This window comes from Alexandromys fortis, unplaced genomic scaffold (genome assembly GCF_014885135.2).
Source record: "Alexandromys fortis isolate MF-2015 unplaced genomic scaffold, M_Fortis_MF-2015_v1.1 scaffold_58, whole genome shotgun sequence".
Lineage (NCBI taxonomy): Eukaryota > Metazoa > Chordata > Mammalia > Rodentia > Cricetidae > Alexandromys > Alexandromys fortis.
The window spans coordinates 5,045,602-5,067,403 of NW_026067940.1; the positions used below are offsets into that span (position 1 = coordinate 5,045,602).

The 21,802-nt window shown below is 48.8% G+C and overlaps 1 protein-coding gene across 1 annotated transcript in view; it reads left to right on the top strand.

The window, feature by feature from the left end:
• The window catches only part of Atp2b4 (ATPase plasma membrane Ca2+ transporting 4), a 103,553-nt gene that overhangs the window by 35,870 nt on the left and 45,881 nt on the right, over positions 1-21,802 (top strand). The window contains 1 exon segment of the mRNA XM_050147711.1: positions 10,524-11,177. Within this exon segment, the coding sequence (XP_050003668.1) occupies positions 10,985-11,177 (193 nt within the window). The 5' untranslated portion in view covers positions 10,524-10,984.

A 21,802-nucleotide genomic window follows, 5' to 3' on the forward strand; every position in this document is an offset into this window, starting at 1 on the left:
TTCTGCTCGCTTAGAAGAAAAATACACACACTCTCTCTGCTGAGAGACCCATCAGCAGTGACCAGCTGTGGCTGAGTCACCTCTTTGCCTGCCCTTTGTCTCGTTCAACAATGAACTCTGTGTCCATCACCATAGAGCCGAGCCTTTGGGCACAGGTGTTCTTTACAGCCCGTGATTTTGGAAGCTCATTCTACCCTGGGAGTCTGAGACAGGTAGATGTCAGCATCTGTTTCGTTTTCTAGGTTCCTGAGTAGTGTCCACCAACCTCAGACACGCGCTGGGGTTCTGGGGTGTGGGAGGTCGTGGATGCTGTCTTCTTAACCAGCCTTCTCAGCTGGCCAGCGCAAGACCCCACTCCTGCTGTGGCTGCCCGCTTTGCACCCTCCCTTCCCCGCTTCCTGCTCCCCCTTACCCTCCAGGAACTGAAAAGCTGATGACAGTTGGCTTGACAAGCTCAGAAACTCCGTCTGCTCTGCTCTTTTGACCTCAAGGTGCTGCCAAGACTGATAAGTGTCCCACGTTCTGATTTTTGTAATGCCACTTTATCAGCTGACAGGGGCTGTCAGCCAGACTTTGACCTCTCCAGAGGCAGCAGAAGGGGCTCCCCTCCAGGGGGGTTGGCATCCTCCCCTTACCCCGCCTGCCCTCCTCCCTATGGGGTTTGTTTTCTGTGTCCTTTTCCAGCCATGGTGACATACAGTCAGTTATCATTCCAATATGGAGGCAACTGGAACAGCCTGGGGTTTGCACCTCCCCTGCCCTCACCTCTGTGTTTTGATCTAGTTACTGTGCCCACCAGCAGTGCAAGTTTCTTCCTACTAAGAGTCTGCCCATCAGAAAGGAGCTGGGAAAAGGTGAGAAAGGGATGCTAAGATCCTGAAATCAACCCCCCTTTCCTTTTTTTCTTTGTAGTGCTTTGAACACAGGGCCTGTCTACCACTGAGCTGTATCTCCAACCAGCAGTATCTTTTGTGTTCTAACCAGTGGCCTCTGGAAGGTGACTCTCATCTCCACCATTAAGTGACTACGGAATGTTTAGTGAAGTCAGCACACACTTTCGTCATAGATCTGTGTACGTGTGCATGTATGCGTGTGCATACATTTGCCCAATAACCAAAGGTTTCTCTCTTGCTCCTCTTGAGCTACTTGTGGTCCATGGCTCCTTTCTGTCTGTCTGTCTGTCTGTCTGTCTGTCTGTCTGTCTTCCTTTCTTTCCTTCCTTTCGCTTGCTTCCTCATTATTTATTTTATTTTGGGGCAGGAGACTGGAAAAGGCAGAGACCGTAGTGCTTAGAAAGCTGTTCCAGTGAGTCTGATATCTGGTCACTCCCAGCCTCTGCCAAAAATCTCCCTCTATGCTCGGTGGCCTGGAGACACAAGTCTTTAAGCAGAAATTAAGCTTTTTTTAATACTCCTGTAGCATTTGAACTTAAACACATACTCAGTGGTGTGGCTGGGGTCCTCACTACCTTTATGAACATCTTTATGACTCCCTGGAGATGTCAAGTAGAGAAATGTGTGTCCCCTCAGAGGTACCCGACGAGGTTGTTCTCTGCGGCCCTCTAGCCACATGTGACCAGGCTCAGTGCCAGATGGCCCTGCTGTCTGTGAGAGGGTGTGGTAGCTTTGAGGCTGTCTTCCTCTGACCCTGGAGAGATCTTCAGTGGTAGGGCATGGGGGAGTAAGGAATCCATGGCTGGAGCACAGAGACAAAGGGGCTTTGCCTTTCTCAGTGGCAGAAGCTTAGAAAGGTGACAAGAACCTGGATTTGGCCCTTCTTGATGAGCCGGGCCAAGGTAGGGCTTCAGTTCCCAAGTGGTAAGGCACACTTGTGGCCAGAAATCAGACCTTCCTCCTTTAGGGCGCTTACCCGTTCTTTCACTTCGGGTTTCCCCTTCCCAGCTCAAGACTCAAGTTTTGTTTCAGACTCTGTTCTTTTAGTTCTCGAGAAAGTTGTGGTCCCCCCCCTTTTTTTTTAAGGCCGTTCTAGGGGGGTTGGGAAAGGAAAACTTTCAAAGTAAAATAATAAAAAACATACCACTCTGCCATTTCAGGCACATAAATAGCTTCACCGTAGCCAGGCTACACACTCTCTTTGCCATAGCAACCTAAAAGGAGTGTTTATAACAGCCTGTCAACCAGCCTAGAGACCAGCAGCTGCTGCCCCCACCAGCACGCTGGGGCCCTTGGCCTGTGAGCTGTGCACAGCGCCCACCCCAGGTGTCATGGAGACAGTGGGTCTGGCCCTTAGGCAGGGGTTTGGTAGGGTGGGGATGAGGTGAGGGTAGGGGTGCTGTTTCACCCTCACCTGTGTGTTGTTCTCACCTGTCCTCTTTTCCTGTAGAGACCCACAGAGAGCAGGGCTGACAAGGGGTTCGGCTCTACCTGAGCCCAAGTTCCTAAATAAGCCCAGGCTCCTGCTGTAACCTATAAAAAGAGGCAGTTCCCCTTGGAAAGCTCACGGGTCTCTGAGATAAAGAAAAAAGACACCCACGTTCAAAGAGCACTGAAGGAGGAGAGGACAAGAGCAGAGGTGGCGTGGCCTTGTCTTCCCTGTCGACCTACAGCTAGAGCTGTCTTCTGACCGCCACAGGCTCCCAAAGCCCCGTGCTGCTGATTCATGTGAGTGAATGGCAGGAAGCATCAGAACCCCCGGGGGCTCTCAAATGCTGCCCTGATCTCAACAGCTTCACTACCCAATTGTTAGAGATGTCCAATCCCAGCTGGGTGGTGGTGCCTTTAATCCCAGCACTCTGGAGGGAGAGGCAGGTGGATCTCTGAGTTCGAGGCCAACCTGGTCTACAAAGCAAGTTCTAGGACAGGCTCCAAAGCTACAAAGAAACCCTGTCTCTAAAAATCAAAAAGAAAGGAAGGAAGGAAGGAAGGAGGGAGGGAGGGAGGGAGGGAGGGAGGGAGGGAGGGAGGTGACCATTCCCAGGCTGACTTCAGTCCTGATCTGGAAGCTGGTAGAGGGCCAGCTCCCTGAAGTCCTGCTGTCCCTCCCGTACCCAAGGCCTTCTTTTTCTTCCCCCTCCCCCCCTCCTCCTCCTTTCTCCTTTCCCTCCTTTTTGTTTTTTAAGCCAAGGTTTTGCCATGTAGTCACAAATTCATGGTAATCCTCCTGCTTCATCCTCTCAGGTGCTGGGGTGATACGTGTATGCCACCACACCTGGATCTGTTTTTCTGGGATGTTTTCATGTTTGTTTATTTGTTTTCTTAGTAAACATGTTTTCAGCAAGCTGACCTCCCTCCTATGCCTGTGTCTTCCAGGTGGGCTAGGGTGGTGAGAGCTCTCGGTCTATGCATAGGTGAACTCATTATGACCACAGTGTGATTCTCTGGCGAGCCTACATCACTTGGCAATGTCACTTTGCTGTCTCTCCTGTGCAGACCCTAGGCAAAGAGCAGCTACCCCGGGACTCCGTTGTGGTAACAAGGGCGACGTTACCTGGGAGTGTGCAGGCCCTTTCTCCCACAGCCAAGAGAGATCGACCCTCCACTTTTCCCAATGAACAGGACAGATTCTGATGAAATTTGTTCCTAAAAATAGCCCCAGAGGCAATCCAGCTGCTAAAAAGCCCCTTTGTTCCCTTGGAAGCGATGTGTGGAAAAACCACAACAGCCCCAAGAAAGGCAATCGATGTAGTCCAAGAGCGCATATATACTGAGTGCTTGAATGTCACTGCCCTTGAGCACTGAATGTGGCCCAGCAGCTTCCTGTCTCAGTTCTGAGGCGTGAGAAGCAAGTACTCCAGCTGACTGCATTCCCAGACGTTTCTCCTGATTAGGGCGTCGGGGAAGCGAGACTGCCTGCTCCTGAGCCACTAGGCCTTCTAGATCAGAGGTTCTCAACCTGTGGGTCACATATCAGCTATCCTGCATCTCAGATATTTACACCAAGACTCATAGCAATAAAAATTACAGTTATGAAGCAGCAACGAAATAATCTTATGGTTGGGGTCAGCACATAAGGAATGGTATTAAAGGGTCGCAGCGTCATGAAGGTTGAGAACTGCTCCACATGGTACTGTCTCCCACTCAAAATTCACTCTCAGCCTCCTTAACCAACAGAACGTTATGCTTGCTTTTTTCCTCTGTATATCCAAGACAGACAGACAGACACACACACACACACATGTATGCACATACACACGCACACACAAGCATACACACGCGCGTGTGCGCGCGCACACACACACACACACACGAGTCATCTAATCACAAAAGGATGAGATGGCCTGGCCCAGTGCATCCCAGATGATCTGGAAGAGAGTACCTTCCCATAGCTCTAGGTCCCAGGGGATTGCCTTTCCCATCCCGATATTAAATGTTATTATAGGATGGAGCTGAGAGTGGAGAAAGGGCTGTGACATTGCCCTGGAAGGAAGGCACATTCCTGCTCCCCCACACTGGTTCCCTGCCCGTGCCATCGAATGTATCCTGAAGTCACTGACGCAGGCTGGCTCTGAGCAAGCCAGGCAGGAGAAGGCCATCAACCGTAGGTCAACTCATGGCATCTCTACAGGCTCCCACAGACCTGACAAGGTTAGCTGTCATTTACAGCATCCCCAGACAACACAGCTGTCCCAAGATTGAAAGGTCTTGGCATTACGCCGTACTTTCTCTTTCTTCTTTCGGATGGGTGTTGTTTTCAAGACATAGTCTCATTCTGTAGCCCATCCTGGCCTCGAACTCATAGTGATTCTCCTGCCTCAGCCTCCCAAGTGCTCGGAATTACAAATGTCATCTACCATGCTTACTGGTGTGGTTGATAGCTGTGGATCTTGGGGATAAATTGGGGTGGACTAGTTAATCTGTGGATTCATGGCACACTGTTAGCATCAGGCTACGTCTGGCTCCTTTCTGCTCAGTCTTTCCCCATTTCCTGTTTCTCTTCTCTGCCTGTGGGCAACATTCTCATTTGGTCTAAGATATCTTTTTGTACAAGTGTGTCCCATAACATGTACAGAATTGTTTGGGACACGTGTCTTTGAACTCTTGTAAAAGCTGTTACTGTTAGCCTCTTCCACTAAGCATGGTGTTTTATCCTTGGACTTGGAAATACCTGGTGGCTTCGGGGAGAAGGCTGGCTATGGCTCTCTGAAGTCACACTGTCCCTCGTGCCAGTGCTGTGTCTCTTTCTTTCTTCAACTGTTCCCCCTCCTGAGTGCCAGCCTGTGACCGGTGCCCCTGCTCCCACTTGGCTTCCTGTCGTGAGCGTAGCTAATGGGGAATGAAGAGAAGCAGTACCACTGCCACCCGAACATCACCACACTCTGGCAAAGGTTTTTTAAAATTACATTTACTTATTTTTATCAGGGAGTGTATAAACGGGGAGGCATGTGTGTCGAGGCCCATGTGTGGATGTCAGAGGACAGCTTGTGGGTGTCCTCTCTCTCTTTCCACCATGTGTCCCCAGAGGTCAAACTGGGGTCATCTGTCTTGGCACCAAGTCACTTTATCCTCTGGGCTAACTCACTGGCCCTCTTTGTTCCTGTCTAGACAGGGTCTCATGCAGGCCAGGCTGACTTCAAACTCAGTATATAAGCTGGACTTGAACTCCTGATCTCCCGCCTCTACCGAGCATTAGGACTGCAGGTGTTCGCTGTCACTCTGGCTCTGGTTTATGTGGTTCTGCGGCTGGAACTCAGGGCCTCCTACATGCTAGGCAAGCACGCTAACATACCCCAGCCTACCTGATAGCTTTCTTAATGGGAAATAGTTCTTCGGAAAGTGTTGGAATGCCAGAGAGGAGCAGACCTGAGCAGGGCCTCTCAGTGCAGGTCACTGGGGGTTGAAAGGCCAGGAGATGCGGAGCGGGAGTAGAGCCACACTCCTGGGCTCTTCTCAGGTGGGGTCTGCATGTTCCTAGAGCCGTGACGGTCCAGAGCCCGGCTCCCTCTGCTTTGGAGTGGTGGGATGGTATCAGCGTGGTGATGTGGAATGGATGAGAGGAAGGTCTGGGTGATGGCTTCCCATGGGGAGCTTTGGGTCTACCACTGCTTAGAAAACTCAAAAGCTGTTTCACCTGTTTCAAAGCCTTTATGGGGCATGAGCAAGGGACCAATGGGTTTCTGTGGCCCTTTGAAGTTTAGAGAGTAAATCTTTAGCTTTATTTTCATTTTCCTATAGCTTTGGTCTTGTTTTTGAGGTAGGGTGGCATTGGATTCAGGTTAGAGCTCAACCCTGACTCTCTGAACTTGTGTTCTGTAAATAAGGCTGTTGAGCCCTGGTGACACGGAGCACGTAATAACAATAACTACTGGGCACACAGCGGCCAGTCCTTTCGGCCACTGTGCTAGGTACTAGATACTATTTGCATTCATATTATATATACTGAGTATCATTCTCATTTCCACTGGAAGTCTCAAGTATAGTGCCGAACACATTGCTTGTGCTCAGTATTTTCCTCCCTCCCCACCTCTCTTCACCCCTGCTCTTCTCCTGAGTGTGAGAAAAGTGGACCATTATTTGGGATGAGGGAGCTAAGCGAAGAAGATGGCAGGTACCACTGGGGGCCTGAGAAGCAGCTTCCAGACTTCAGCCTGGTGTATCCTATCCACAAGGCGAGCCTTCTCAGCTATCCCGGGAGCTCTCCTCCGTACCCTCACACCATGCTTGATAGTGATTCCTGAAGTGTCCCCAAGTGCTATCAACCTACCCTAAGGCAAAAGTATAGAACAGGGTAGGACACAAAAGTCTGCTGTCCTGAGCAGCCTCCATAGAATGACCCATGTCTTCACTTCCCACAGGCAGGCCTGTCCGCAGGGCTGCGCATGACTGAAGCCTGACCCCAAGCCCATTTCTAAGCCTGCTTTGTTGCCTGTGCTGGAGCTGGTTTCAGAGGCGTGGGATGATCAGGGGATAGGTTCCTGCCATCAAAAGTGACTCCTCTGTCACCTGCACAGGCAGTTTCAACTTTCCCTGATGGTCTGGGGACAAATGCTTTCTTCAGTACCTCAGGAGAGGCTCGTGGAGTAAGGGGATCCGTGGACAGAACTGGAGGAAAGGCTGTCAAGCTGTTATGACTTGGGTCGTAGGGTTTTCTCCTTGTTTGGGGTACTTGCTAATGGGTCTCATTAGACCCGGCTTATCAGGAAGTGTGGGGTGGCATGCCTCTCAGGTGCACCCGGAAGCAGGACTGGGTGATCATGTGAAGCAATCTGATTTCTGGTCCCCGGAAGAAAGGATGGGACTTCAGCCTTCTAGCCTATCATCCCTTAGGTCGGAAAACATTACCTAGCCCAGAACGCTTCCCTCCGAGGGACTGACTAATCCTGACCTGACGGAGGTTGTGCCTCCGTGGCTGGAAGACTGTAAGGCTCGGATTCTTCAGTACTTGCCTAACAAAGGTAGGAGCAAGCTCAGCAGTTACTAAGAGCTCACAGCCTAGAGACCTCATGTGTCTGCACGGTGCACCGGGACTTTAGTAGATCCCACTGAAACTTGAGGTCTCCATCACACACTGCTCCTTGGACTCTGTGCCCACGGTTGGATAGCTGACCTGCCCTGTATACATCTCTGCCCCTCCTGGAGCAGTTCGGTGGCGTTCTGCCTTCTAATCGTCTGTACCCTCTTCCGTGGGCTGTCGCTGTGAGAGGAAGACTTTCTCCTTCTTGAACCTGAGGAGAGATTCGAAGTAATGAATCCCTGGCTTCACAGAGTAAGCACTGTAGTGGACAAGGACAGAAAAAATAAAAAGCTTCTGTCAAGAGTAGTGGCTCACACCTGTAATCCCAGCCCTTGAGAGGCAGCAGCTAGAGAATCGTGAATTTACAACTAGACTGGACTATATCGTGAGCTCCAGGCCAGCCTGGGCTCCAATGCAAGCCTGACTTTTAAAAAAAATAAAAAATAAATAAAAGGAAAGAAAAGAAAGGAAAAAGTATAAGCTGGAGAGATGACTCGGCAGCTAAGAGCATTGGCTGCTCTTCTAGAGGACTCAGGTTCTGTTCTGTTCCCAGCACCCACATGGCAGCTCACAACCATACAAAACTCAAGTTCCAGGCATCTGACATCTTCTGGCCTCGCCTCCTTTGGTTCCTTCTAGCTTGCAAGTGGTGTTCAAATATGCATGCAGTCAAAATATCCATATGCATAAAATAAAAAAACTGAATTAAAAAAGTAAAAATCTGCTGGATGATGGTGGTACATATCTTTAATCCCAGCAATTGGGAGGTAGAAGCTGGCAGATCTCAGAGTTGGAGGTCACCCTGGTCTACAGGGCGAGTTCCAGAACAGCCAGGGCTACACAGAGGAACCCTGTCTCAAATGAGAAAGCGGGGGTGGTGGGGAAGAAATGTAAACTCTAATTCCCAACTCCATGCTCATCAGCATTGTCTTGGGCATCCTCTGCAAGATCAAGGGTCTCTACCTAAGGGTCAGGATGGGTCTCTTGCTGCTCTAGTCCCTCTCATGCCTTACAGGCTAGGAGAACTAAACTGAGGAGAGTCCTGTGACAGCTGGTGAGGGAAGATGCATCCCAAGATACCCACTGTTCAGTAGAACAGAACCCTATGCATACATGCATAAGAGATGTTTTCCCTAAAAGAAAATACTTATTATAACATTTAATTTTAGAGGCAAGGCCTTGCTTTACAGGCACAAAAGCTGAGGTGATAGCCCAGTTGGTAAAGTGCTTGCCATGCAAGCATGGAGACTTGAGTTCAAGCCCCATCACTCACATAAAAAGTCAGGGTGGTGGCATGTGCTTGTAATCCCAGCTCTGGGAAGCAAAGACAAAAGGATCTCTGGAGGTCACTGGCTAGCCAGCCTAGTCTATTAACTGGGGAGCTCTAGGTCAACGAGACACCCTGGCCCAAAGTTTACCTCTAAGAATATGTATACACACAAACATGTGCATATACGTGTGCGTGCATGTGTGCGCATGTGCACACACACACATGCATGCACACACACACAATAGATAGTAAATTAGATAAGTAAGAAATTAAAAGTAATAACGAAATTGGGCAATTATGACAGCATAGCCATGTGAATGTGTGCTCCCTTCTTGCGCTGTCCTCAGTTCTCCTCCCCAAAGGATTTGAGTAGGTAGGGACAGCTAGAGTTGCTCCTGCTCCTATGCCAGACTGAACGAGGGAGTTAGGCCCACAGCCTCAGGCCCTTTTCACACGTGTCTCTCAGGATTCCTTGCTTGCTTAACTTACTGTAAGTCAGAGTACAAGGATGTTGATGAGGTATGCTAGCCGAGGGAGGGGTGCGACACCCTGCTTCCCAGAGGAACCTGCCTGGAACAGGATTGGGTGGAATCTGCAGGGGCTTTGATCAGATCAGTTTCTGGAGAAACTATCTGATAAAAAAAAAAAAAAGGCCTTATCTGTTGATTCTTGATTTTGTTCACATTTTGGAAGCCAGGATGGCATCTGTTTATTACCCAGCCAATTGGAGTGCCTTGCCAGCCTCTGGCAGCATAGCCCAATTGCGGGGTGGGTATTTACCATAGGCCTTACCTGTTTGGGTGCTACATTTAGTGAGAGCCCTCACATTGGAGCCGCTGATGTGTGACATGTATCAGACCTTGTCTGCAGCCGAGCACGGGGCTCAGCTCAGTCTCTGTGCCACCTTCAGCTCTGATTGTCCTTACTTACATTTAGCTGTGTCACACACTCAGCCAGTCTGTGCTCCAGGTAGCCCTTGTCTCTCTGAGGGAGAAATGCCGCTTCTCTCTGAGATGTCACTGTACTAACGTGAGACCCTCTGGTGCTTCCTCAAGCTGATGACTGTTGGGGCCTGGGCACCGGCTGAATTTCTCTCTCCTACCTTGGAGAAATTTGAACACTCACAGGTTTCAGGCTTGCTATCTTTCTTCCTCAGAGGTCTATCTGCCCTTTATAGGGAAAAAAAATGATTCCACCCTGTATCATAAACGCCAGAGCATTTTACTCTTTCCTCACCAGGAAAAGCCGCTGGGAGGGCTTAGCCCTACGACCAAAGTTTGATGCCAGATAATTGCCCTAGGTTGCCAAATTTTCATACCACTGAAGGCTGAGTGTTTTAAGGGACCCTTTATCGGCCTGTCTTCCTGGTTTGTAATTGTCTGTGTTGGGAATAGGGAAGAGTATGGCTCATAGGAGTGGTTGGTGCACAGGCAAGCCATCCTCCAGATCCTTGGGTCTAGATTTCTTTTCTGATTCTTCTCTCACCTTACAGGAAAAGCCAGACTAAAGTATCCTGTAATCAACATTTCCTGAGAGGCTATGGGGAGGCATTAAAGGTTGTAACCTTTTATATGTAAGTTTCTTAAATTAATTTGTGTGCCTTTGTTTGGTAGAAGTGAGACTTAAAGACGATGTTTCTGAGATAAATTCTCTACATTACCAGTCAACAGGCCCACCCAGGGCCTCCCATGGGTCTGGCCACTCAGCTTAGGCCTCAGCTATCAGTTCCGTTCAGACACCAACTGTCATTTAAACCCTTGTGCTGGGAAAAACCTTGCAGATCCTGGATCCTCATGGCTGTTCTAATTGTTTCTTTTTGTCCTTTTTTGCATCTCTATTCCAGAGACCTAGCTGCCATCGTTATCCAGGGAGCCCTCCTCTTTCTCCTGACGACACTGCTCTACCATCGCAGTTGCTGGTTGTTGCTAGGGTTGCCTCCATGGTAACATGCTTATCCCGTTTACTCTTCTATATGGACAAGTAGTCTAAGCTAGGAACCTTCCTACTCTGGACAACTATTTTCATCATCACCTAGAGGACAACAATCAGCGTGACGCCAAGTCCCTTTTCTACTAAGTTCCCCAACCTCTTCCTCCTCTCACAGTAGACTTGATACAGAAGGGAAGATCTAGGCTTGGTGTTACGACTCTGAAGCTTACTGCACAAGATATTGCCAATTTATCCCCTCACTGGGCTCCCAGCGAAGAAAGAAGTGGGAAGAAACAGGGAAGAGAAGGCAAGAGACACTGATCAGTTGGAGAGAAACTCTACATCTTCTCTGAGAGTCTGGTAACCGCAGGCAAAATGACGAACCCATCAGGACATAGCTTGGGGAGGAACTCGGTAGGTGAGAACTATGAAGGGGAGTTTGGCTGCACATTAAAGGACCTGAGAAAGCTCATGGAGCTGCGTTCGGTGGACGCAATCAACCAGATCAATGCCCACTATGGAGGTGTACAGGACATCTGCGCCAGACTGAAAACCTCCCCTGTAGAAGGTAAAGGCCATTTCAAGGGCTGGGGATTGGAGGACAGTGACTAGGATTTTGAAATATTATTTCCAACTTCTAGGCAAGATAGATTTCTGGAGACCCAACGGGTTGGTTTTCGTCTTTTGGGAAGAGTACGGTCATCTTAAGTATTAGAAGGAGGGAGGCCATGGAGATCAGTTTCTTCCCCTGATGTGTTTATGCACTATGATTTGTCAAAACGTTCTTTTGTCCTGTTTCTTCATCAGTCTGTACTTATCTGTGATTTAGATGTACTTATCAGTATGTAATCAATTCCCCATTCTGTCAGTCTTTGATTACAGAAGGATTTAAGAAGGAATTCTTCCTCACACTGATCCTAAAGTTCAGTGACTGAGAAAGGGCCACAGGAAGTAGTGTTCCAGCCGTCTGAGTACTTTTTTGTACAGTTAGAAATGGGATGGCAAGGCCTAAGTGTGTATTTTGGTCAATTGCTGTTTTCTGTCTTGAGGTTACTGATTTTTTTTAATCCTGTCTGATAAACGTTTTTCCCCACCATGTAGGGATCAAACCCAGGCCTTTGCACAAGCCCCCTGCCCTCACCACCACCACCACTAAGCTATAGTGACAGCCCTCTTTTTTACTTTTTATTTAAGACAGATTCTCACTACATTGCCCAGGCTGGACTTGAACTCACTCTGTAGCATAGGCAGGTTTTCAGATCATGATTCTCCTGCCTGTCTCCAAGTAGACGGGATTACAGGCCTGATATATAATAGCTCAGAAGCTTTGCATTCAGGTGTTTGAAATAATGTTTATATTTAGCCCATAGAGTTACTGGGATTAAATAGTACAATGCATGTGTTTGTGTTTGCATGTGAAAACTGATAACAGGTGTTGAAAAAATTAAACAGAGCACATGTACCTGGAGATTTTGCCAGAATATGAGTGCCCATAAGTTTCAAAGAATCATAATCTCCAATATGGCTAAGGTATGTGCGACCGCAACTGTTGTCTGTCTCCCATGCTCCCTGTCACCTCAGAGGCTGAAGATGGCAGTGGTTGGTTGCCATCAGGGAGCTCCCCTGGGCCTTCTAGCTTATGTCTAATACTAGGGACACTCTCCACTTCCTGCCAGCTCAAGTTGGGTTTTTTGTTTGTTTGGTTGGTTGGTTTTGTTTTGTTTTTTTAATTTAATGAAATAAGGTCTCACTTTGGAGCCCAGGATGGTCTTGAACTCACCCCAGTTATCCAACTTCAGCCTCCCAAGTGCTGGGATTTACAGGCAAGCATTGCCACACCCACCATGTCCTCCTGTTGTCCCCCCACCACCACCCCCAAGACATTATCACCCGGCCACCAAGGCTGACCTGAAACCTGTGATCCTCCTGCTTCAGCCTTTCTAAGTGCCAGGGTTTGGGCATGTACCACCAAGCCTGTGTCCTTTGAGCTTCTTTCTCAGTGACGTACAGCAGTGTGGGCTCTAAAGAGAGGATGTACCGTGTAGTACTTTCCTGAGACCTGCAGGTTTTTCTTTACAGACACCCATCAGAACTGAGGCTGGGTGGTTCTGTTTTCATCTTTTTATTGTTCAGGTCAGATGTTTCTTCCACAAAGTGGACTCAGGAATCCAATAAACTAAAACCTGGGGGCTCCTAAGAGCAGGATCCAGACTTTCCTCCCGTTTCTCTAACCCTTTCATGGAATTATGACAATTTACCTTCTATAAAAAATTACCGGAAGACCACTCGTCGATGTCGCTCAGCCTATGATTTTATCACCTGTGGGAGGCTCCTGCTGATTCATACTGGGAATAAAGATAAGGGAATGAGCTTGAATTCTAGTTAGAAAACAAGATGAAATAAGCTTAAGTAGATTGGAGTGGAGGAGCATTTGCCAGAAGTCCTGGTTACTCTGGGAATTTGAAACTAGCCTGACTTTTGGGGCAGGGAGTTGGTGGTGAGGGAAATAGAGCATGGCCCTTTTCCTTTAATTGTTGGCTTGGATTGACAGCATGTTTAGTGTAGATGCAACTTTTCAAATTGTGGCTAATAAGGAGGCTTAAGGAAACTTGGGGGTTTTGACACTAACATGATTTTGTTAGCCTCTATACAATTCTAGAGGCAGACAGAACTTGGGTTTTTTTTATTTTTTTTTTCCTTTTTATTGATTGAGTTTGCTGTTTGACTAGCACTTAAACTTAATATTCTCTGCTAAGCTAAAGAGTTTTAATGACCTGCCTGAGGTCTTTGTACCAGGAGAGCAGTGTCGATTTTCTGGCTCACAGTCTATTAATGTTCTGTTTCCTCTTGTGCACAGAAGTGCAGAGGACCTAAAGTTCATTTTGTATTTTAAAAGATGTTTTTGTGTGTGTGTGTGTGTGTGTGTGTGTGTGTGTGTGTGCACGCTAGCATGCACCTGAGTGAATTTATGTACATCATGTATGCTGATGCCAGAAGTTAGTGTCATGGATCCCCTGGAACTGACTTAGTTAGGGTTTCTGTTGCTGTGAAGAGACACCATGATCATGGCAACTTTTATAAAAGAAAGCATTTAATTGGGGCTGGTTTACAGTTTCAGAGGTTTAGTCCATTATCATCATGGCAAGCAAGCAGACACAGTGCTGGAAAAGGAGCTGAGAGTTCTACATTTTGATCTTCAGGCAGCCCCAAAAGAACTATGTGCCACTGAGCCTACACTTAAACATCTGAGCCCTCAAACCGCCCAGTGGCACACTTCCTCCAACAAGGCCGTACCTCCTCATAGTGCCACTCCCCATGGGCCAAACAGTCAAACACATGAGTTTATGGTGGCCATACCTACTCAACCCACCATACAGTTACATGTAACTGTGAGCTGACATGTGGGTACTGGAAACTGAATTCAGATCCTCTGCAAGAGCAGTAAGCTCTTTGAACTGCTGAGCCACCTTTCCAGCGCCTGGTTTTGAATTTTAATGTCTGATAAATGTGGAATCGGGTCAATGCACCCGCTAGGACTATCCCAGCATTGCATTAATGTGTTGGGGCAACAGTTGCTCCTCAGCCTAGAGTAGGTTAGAATAAAGAAGACCCTGGGCGGGGAGGGGGGTTGGTGCTGGACAACCTCAGCATTCAACAGTGAATATCCACAAAGTTGAGAGGGCGACCAAAAAAGAGGAGGGACAGTTAGAGAAATAAGAAGGGGAGGGAAGATGCGGAAGAAGCCAGAGGCTCCAGTCTAAATTTGCTTATTTATTTACTTGACATTATGTGTGTCGGTGTTGTGTTTACATATTATGTTTATGCACCATGTGCAAACCTGTTGCCTGCAGAATTCAAATAGTGCATCAGACCCGCTGAACCTGGAGTTACAGATGGTTGTGAGCCACCATTCAGGTACTGGGAACCGAACCCAAGTCTTCTGCAAGAGCAGCAAGTGTTAGCCATCATTCCAGCTCCCAGATACCTGTCTTTATGGCTTTGTCTAAACAAAAGCTAAGATGAGTTTATAGGACACTTTGTCAGTGTGGGCTTGTCAGTAGAGGGACTCGGCATTTTACCCCAGTGGAACCCTTTTTCACTTTCTTGCTTTTTTCCCCAGTTCCAAATCTCTTTTTTTAAAAAAGTTTATAACATTAAATTATTGATTATGTCTAATACTGGACTTCATGCCAACATTTCATACATGTGTGTGATGCATCATACACGCGTGCAGTACATTTGGTCACATTCACCATCACCCTCTCATTCAGTCTCATTCCCACTGATGACCTCATCTTTCTGACTCATCCCCCTTCCACTTTCTGGTTGTCTGTCACGTCTTCCTCCTCCTCTTCTAATGACCCATTGAATTTCACTAGAGATGTTACATAAACATGGATGAAAAGCTGTGTACTTATTTACAGGAGCATGGGTACCTTACCAGGTACCCTGGGGGTGAAAAGTCTCTTTTCTCCCCCCCCCCCAATTATTAACTACAGATAGATCCTGGGTGGGGGAGCAGCCCTGGGCCTCATGAGCTCCTCCCCCATCCCAGTTCATCTTCCTCTCAACAGAGCCTCATTGTGTAATCCAGGCTAAATTTTCAACCCTAATTCCTCCAACCCCCTTTTATTTTCTCATCTTCTCTCTCTGCCCCATTTCCAGAAGTCTCTCCGAGTCTCCTAGAGCAAAGCAGTTCAGGGGACTTGGGCTAGGAAATAGCTGTTATCCTCTGAGCTGCCCCTCCCATCTTCCTGAGGAGGGAATACTTGGTGAATCTGGAGTGACCATCCCCTTGTCTTGAGGAGGCATGTTCTCAGTCTCAGCGCCCCTTAGTGTGGAGGGAGGAAACTAGGTGAGAGACCCTTTGGACTGGATAGAAGGATGTATTCTTTCTTCCACATAGGAGCCTTCCATGTGCCCCCTCTGCCATACCACCCTAGGTAGGAGAAATGTTGTCTTCTGGGGAGCAGGTAGGCTGGCAGATGGGAGGAAGTTCTGGGCATCGAGAAGAAGGATCAGAAAAGGAAGCTTCAAATAAACTATAAATCACTGACATAGGGCTGCTTTTCAGAGGCTAAGACCATCTCTGTTGAATTTGGATATAATGTTGGTTGGGCTTTATGTTTCATGTGCCATCTCTAGCCTTCCACATCATCCCTCCCTCCAGAACTGTACGGCAGCACAGCAGTTAACGGTCCTCTGACCTGCCTCCAACAGTGCAACAACTAGTACCTCCTCAGTGGACGGCCTCACACTGGGGACCATGACAGCACACACTGTCTCCTCCCACGGAGCCTACAAGTCAATAGAAGTTGCACACGCGCATGAAAGATAATTCTCAGCTCTCGCTCTTGTGCTGTGTGGAGGAAGAACAGTGCTGAGGGGACACACAGCACAGGAGCTAAGATGACAGACCAATGGAAAAGAGAGGGACTTGGGAGCTCGACCCCGCCCCTCTGTGGCATCTAAGGCTTGCCTAGGGATACTCCAGCATGGCCATGCTGTATGCTGGTTGTTCCCCTTCCAGAATGTTCCTAGTCTACAATGCGAGCATCCTTGTCTTCCCTAACTACTGAGCAGCTGTTGAGTTCGGGATGATGAAATTCTTTGGGGAATGACCAGAGGGAGAAGAACCTGTTTGAAGACAAACTAAATTATGATCTGGAGTTCACTAATTTCAAGATTTAGATGAACAACTCCTGTCACCTTAAGATCTCTGGGGTTTTACTGTGTTCTTGCCACTATGTGCTACCTGGATGTGGACATCTTAGCACTCTCTGGAACGTACTAGGATTGGGCGCTTCCTCTACAGGGCAAACTGAGATCAATCAAATCCACCCCCAGAAAGGTGCTGGGGATCAAACAGAGGTCTACCAGTGCGAGACAGCTGCTCGTCACTAAGCTGTAATTTCTAGTAGCATTATCAATCTGGAAAGAAACTGATACAGGCCCAGTAAATGTTCACTTGTGACACATCTGAACCATTGCTAGTCTGCTGCTAACACTAAACTTCTTTATACAGTCAGATGTGCAGGCATAGAAATGGATGCAGGCAGTAGTGGTGCATTTGAGCCTCAGAGGCAGATGCAGGAAGAGCTCTGTGAATCAGAGGCCAGCCTGGTCTACAGAGTGAGTTCCTGGATAGATAGCCAGAGCTGTTACACAGAGAAACCCTGTCTTGGAAAACTAAAACCAAAAAAAAAGAAGAAAGAAAAAAGGAAGAAAGGAGAAAAGGAAGGGAGGGAAGGAGGGGGAGGGAGGAGTAAAATGGCTGGAGTAATATAGAAAGTTCTAGTACTTTCTCCCTGCTCTCCAAAAGGCAGACCTGACCCTCCCCCACCACACACACACACACAGATTCCGCCATTTTAGGGAATGCTAGTGTTGGGGAAAGTGACGAGCTAGGTCAGAAAATACAGACAGTGTAGGTGGGACAGAGGCAGGGGCCTGGCTTCTCTGGCTTCCTTTCCTCTCTAATGTTCATTTTGGAATATCAGTTTGGCAGAGCTCATGAATCTGAAAGGCACAACCTCTTGTTACAGCCTCTGCCATGGCCTTCTCTGTGGACTCTTATCCCACCTCCCCTAAGGCTGCCAGGTTCCTTCCTAGCATATGTTTTGGGCCTGGCTGCAGAGACCAGCGTTCTCTGGTCCACTGGGCCATCACACCTGGGGTAAATCTGCTAGTGCTCATTTAAGGTGTTTAAGGTGCGAGTCTCACACTGGAGGGATATCTTGCAGGGAGGCGATGGACACATGCGCACAGCCTGATCCAAACAGCGAAAAAGGGCTAACTGCCCTGGGTGTGGGCCAGTGTGAGCAGTGTGGGCCGAGCCTGTGGCTTCATGAGGGAAATTCTTAATGCCTGGTGGAGGAGTGAGTAGGGCTTCCATAACATATGGAGGATGAGAGGATTGGAGGATGAAGGCAGGTGAAGGTGGCCTCCCGCCCCAACAGGGAAGCTTTCTGGCACCTGGGAATGTCCCTGTCTAGTTTAAGTTTTATGCCTAGGGCTGAATTAGGCCAGGAGAGCTGTCCGCACCCAACCCCACACTCTGTCAACCCTTAGCCATCTAGCCCCTCCTTGGCCAGAGCTGAGCATCTGAGTTTATGGGCACCATGTACCAGGCAGGGGTTAGAGTCCTCGACAGGAGAGTACAGTGAGGTCTTCTGGATCTGGAAGTGCCCCTGCCTTTTCCTCTCCCCAGGATTGGCACCTCAGTGCTGGGAGACTCAGGGGAGACTCGGGAACTCAGCCGCAATTGTTCCAAGTATTACATGTTCTTGAGTTTGGTTTGCCTTTTTTGTCTAATTAGTATGTGAATAGCAGCCTCCTGTTCCCTCTTCCTCTGAATTACATTCCAGCCTCTAATTTGAGGTGAGTGGGGTTTTTGTTGGTTGGTTGGTTGGCCTTGTATTCACATTGATTCTCCTGCCTCAACCTCTCAAATGCTGGAATGATAGGCATGCTCCATTCTTGGCTTCTGCTTTGGTTCTCTTTTTTCTTTTTAATTTATTTTGTGTGTATGAGTGTTTTGCCAGCGTGTATGTATGTGTACCATGTTCATGTCCAGTACCAGAGTAGGTCAGAAGAGGCCATCAGATCCCCAGGAACTGAGCTAGAGATGACTGTGAGCCACTTTGTATGCGCTGGAAACTGAACCCAGGTCCTCAGCAAGAGTAGCAGAGCTCTTCACTGCTGAGCCATAGCTCCAGCTCTTTCTTTTTCTTTCTTTTTTTTTTTTCCTTTCTCCTTTTGAGACGGGGTCTCATGTAGGCTAGGCTGGCCTCAAACATGCTATGTAGATATGGGTGACTTTGGGCTTCTGATCCTCCTGTTTACACTTCCTAAGTGCTGGGATTACAAGCTTGTACTTCCTTGCCTTGTTTTATATGGTGCTGGGGACTGAATCCACAGCTTTGTACATGTTAGGCAGGTGCCCTACCAATGGCGCTAGCTCCCCAGCTCCTCCTACTTTCTCTTGAACCTTTCAGTTGTGTTACCTTGAACCTTCAGCAAGAGGGAAAGGAAATTGGTGTTCCCTCCTTGGCTGAGGCAGACAGTTGCGTTTCCCCTTAGAAGTAGGGCTTTCGCTCTTTTTATTTAGCTCAAAGGTGTGAGCACTGGGAACATGACGCTGGTGGGAAGCACATGCGTGCAGTGCAGGAAGGTGGCAGAGCAGAGGAATGAAGAGGACGGATGCTCTGGGGACTTCCTCTTCCCTATGTCGGACCTGGGATGGAGTAGGGGTGGGGGTTGCTAAAGATGGACCCCGGGGAAGCTGCCACCCTAGAGGGAACACTGTTGTTGTCTAGTCCAGTGTCCTCTTTTTTTTTTTTATTGTTGTTGGTTTTGGTTTTTTGAGACAGGGTGTCTCTGTGTATCCCTGGCTGTCCTAGAACTCACTCTGTAGACCAGGTTGGCCTCCAACTTAGAGCTCCGCCTGCCTCTGCCTCCTGAGTGCTGGGATTAAAGGCATGCACCACCACCACCCGGTCAGTGCCCTTTTACTTTGACCGTGTGTCTGTTCCCCTCCATCTCAGCGCTGGAAATCCAGAGCAGTGTGTCTCCTGGCTATATCTGTGTTGAGATGGATGTGGTGAAACAGAAAAGGTGCTGTGCATTGCTGGAAAGCACAGCTTTTGGCTAGGAAAAGGAGCCGTGTCCACCCCACAGACCCTCTGCTCTTAAGCTACTCCTCTCCTAGAAGCCTGTCCAGTATTTTAAGAAGGACTTGGAGATATATTTTTATTTTAGAGGTAAAGCCAGAGAATAGAATTCGAGTTTCTGTCAGCCCGGCAAGCTCTCCACCACTGAACTGCATACCCAGATCTTGAAATGTACCCAGTGTCTGTTCTCATGTTCCAAAAGATGGCTGCCTTCAATCAACCTCAAGAAACTTCTCCCTTGCACTATCTGTATGGGAGAGGCTTTTCTTCCAACTCCTTTGGCACGGTATCATAATTCAGACATCTGGGAAGTCCCTCATGATGTCTGACCTAGACCCACCCTTTCTGGGGCTGAGCTCGCTCTGATAAGAGGCGCCTCTGCCCACACCGTCTTTGGTGTCAGCAGGAGGCTGGCCCAGGCCTTTTCGTGCTGGAGTCACACCACGTCAGGCTGGGCCCCACTCCTCCTGTCCTGGGTCCTACTACACAGGCTTGTAGCAGACACCAATGCTCACTGCTGCTGGCACTGGCCTGCACAGCCTGGACAAGGACCCCACAACTCCCAGCATGGGCATGGGCACTGACTTCACAGATGCACATTCCCTTTGCCCCTCCCAGCCCATGCGCTCAGTCTGGTTCTAAGGGTTAGGAGCACTCTCGGTCTGGGTGGGGCTGTCTCTCTCATGTTCTCAGAGACAAGTTTTCCTCGTGAATTTCTCGGTTAACCCCCTTCCCTGTGTTTTCTGTACAGTGTTCTTGCCAAGTCCTCCCTCCCCTCTCCAGCAGGCTGTGTAAGCCACCATGGAAATCAGGGCCCAAAACCTCTTTCTGAGCTGGGCAGCTATTCATGCAAGGTTACGGCCGCTGAGCTCAGGCCTGGGAAGCCTCTCTAGGGCGGAAAGAATGGAGTGGAAAGCCCAAAGCTGGAAATTGGCAGAGCTCCCAGCCCCACATGGCTTTCCTGTGCCGCACCACATGTCAGAGAGGATTCCCAGGCTGACATCCAGGGCCCTCCCTGCCCTCCTGCCGAGTGCTCTGGGAACCCGGACAGCCACTTGACTTCTTAGGGGAGCTATTGTACAGTCTGCGTGTGACTAAGGTGGGGCAGATTGATGAGCAGAAAATAGGCCATGGGTGTGGAGCGGGCGAGATGGCACAGTGAGTAAGGGTGCCCGCTGCCACGGCTGATCCCCCAGACCTACGTAGTGGAAGGAGAGAGCCAACTTCTACATGTGCAGCACATGTGTGTGCACAGCATGCATGTGCCTGGACACACACATACAAGTATGCTTCAAAGAAAAGGGCAAGAGGGAGCAAGTGTTTTCTCTGAGAGAACATCTAGGTGAGGGCAGCTTTCATCTTGTGTATTATCTAGAATGTATTTTCTTTCATTTGCCTGAGTCCAGAAAAGGCCATCGGAGCCTTTTGATGAGCACAGGCTTCATAGGCTGGCCCACGATGATGAAGCCACCATCCCTGAGGACAGGAAAAAGGCAGGAACCAACCCCTCCAGTCATAGCCCATAAGGGCAGCACTGGCTTGCTCAGAGGTACAGAGGGGAGTGGGCCAACCCTGTGGCGTAAGAAACAAGGTGGCAACCTGCCCATTTGCCACCAGTACTGAAACCTGGGCAGTCCCAGGAAACCTAAGGAAGTAGGTCACACTAGAATGGAGCTTTAGGGGCTGGAGAGATGGCTCAGTGGTTAAGAGCATTGACTGTTCTTTCAGAGGACCTGAGTTCAATTCCCAGCAACCACATGATGACTCACAACCATCTGTAATGAGATCTGGTGCCCTCTTCTGGCCTTCAGGTGTACATGGAGGCAGAATGTTATATATATAATAAAAAAAAAAATAAAGAATGGGGCTTTAGTTGAGCCCTACTGCCATCATGTCCCAACCCTTTGGGTATAGGCTGGCACCCAGCTGCCTCCTGTGAGTAATGCAGACCTTGCCCCTGCTCACACCAGGGGCCCATCACCTCTTCAAGCCTTAGCTGTTTTGCACGTCCGATAGGGTCCATGATAGCTGCCTCTGCTGAGCTTTGATATTTGGATGAGATGCAAAGTCTGCCTGGTGAAGTACTTGTCACACAGCAATCACTTCAATGTTAGCAGCTTCGTTCATTACTCATCCACTCAGTTCATTCAGCAGGCTGGAGTGAGTGAGTGTGTGTGTGTGTGTGTGTGTGTGTGTGTGTGTGTGTGTGTGTGTGCTAGGTGCTGCCATAGGCCTCAGGAACAAAGAAAGACAAGCACCCTGCTCTGGGAGGGATGGGGGAATAGAATAAGGCCTCAGTGTTAGGTAGGGATGAGAGATGTGGAGGGAAGCTGGAGTGTGACCTGGGAAATGGGGAGTGCCACAGCTAAGGGCAGCCTCAGCCTCCCCAAGATGGAGACAGAGACCTGAAGGATGGGAGGGGCAGCCCAGAGAGAGGCTCTGTTGGAGAAAGGTGGCAACAGCTTGTGCAAAGGCTGAAGTAGGGATGGGGGGATAGGTTCAGAGAATGGGGATGGGGGGA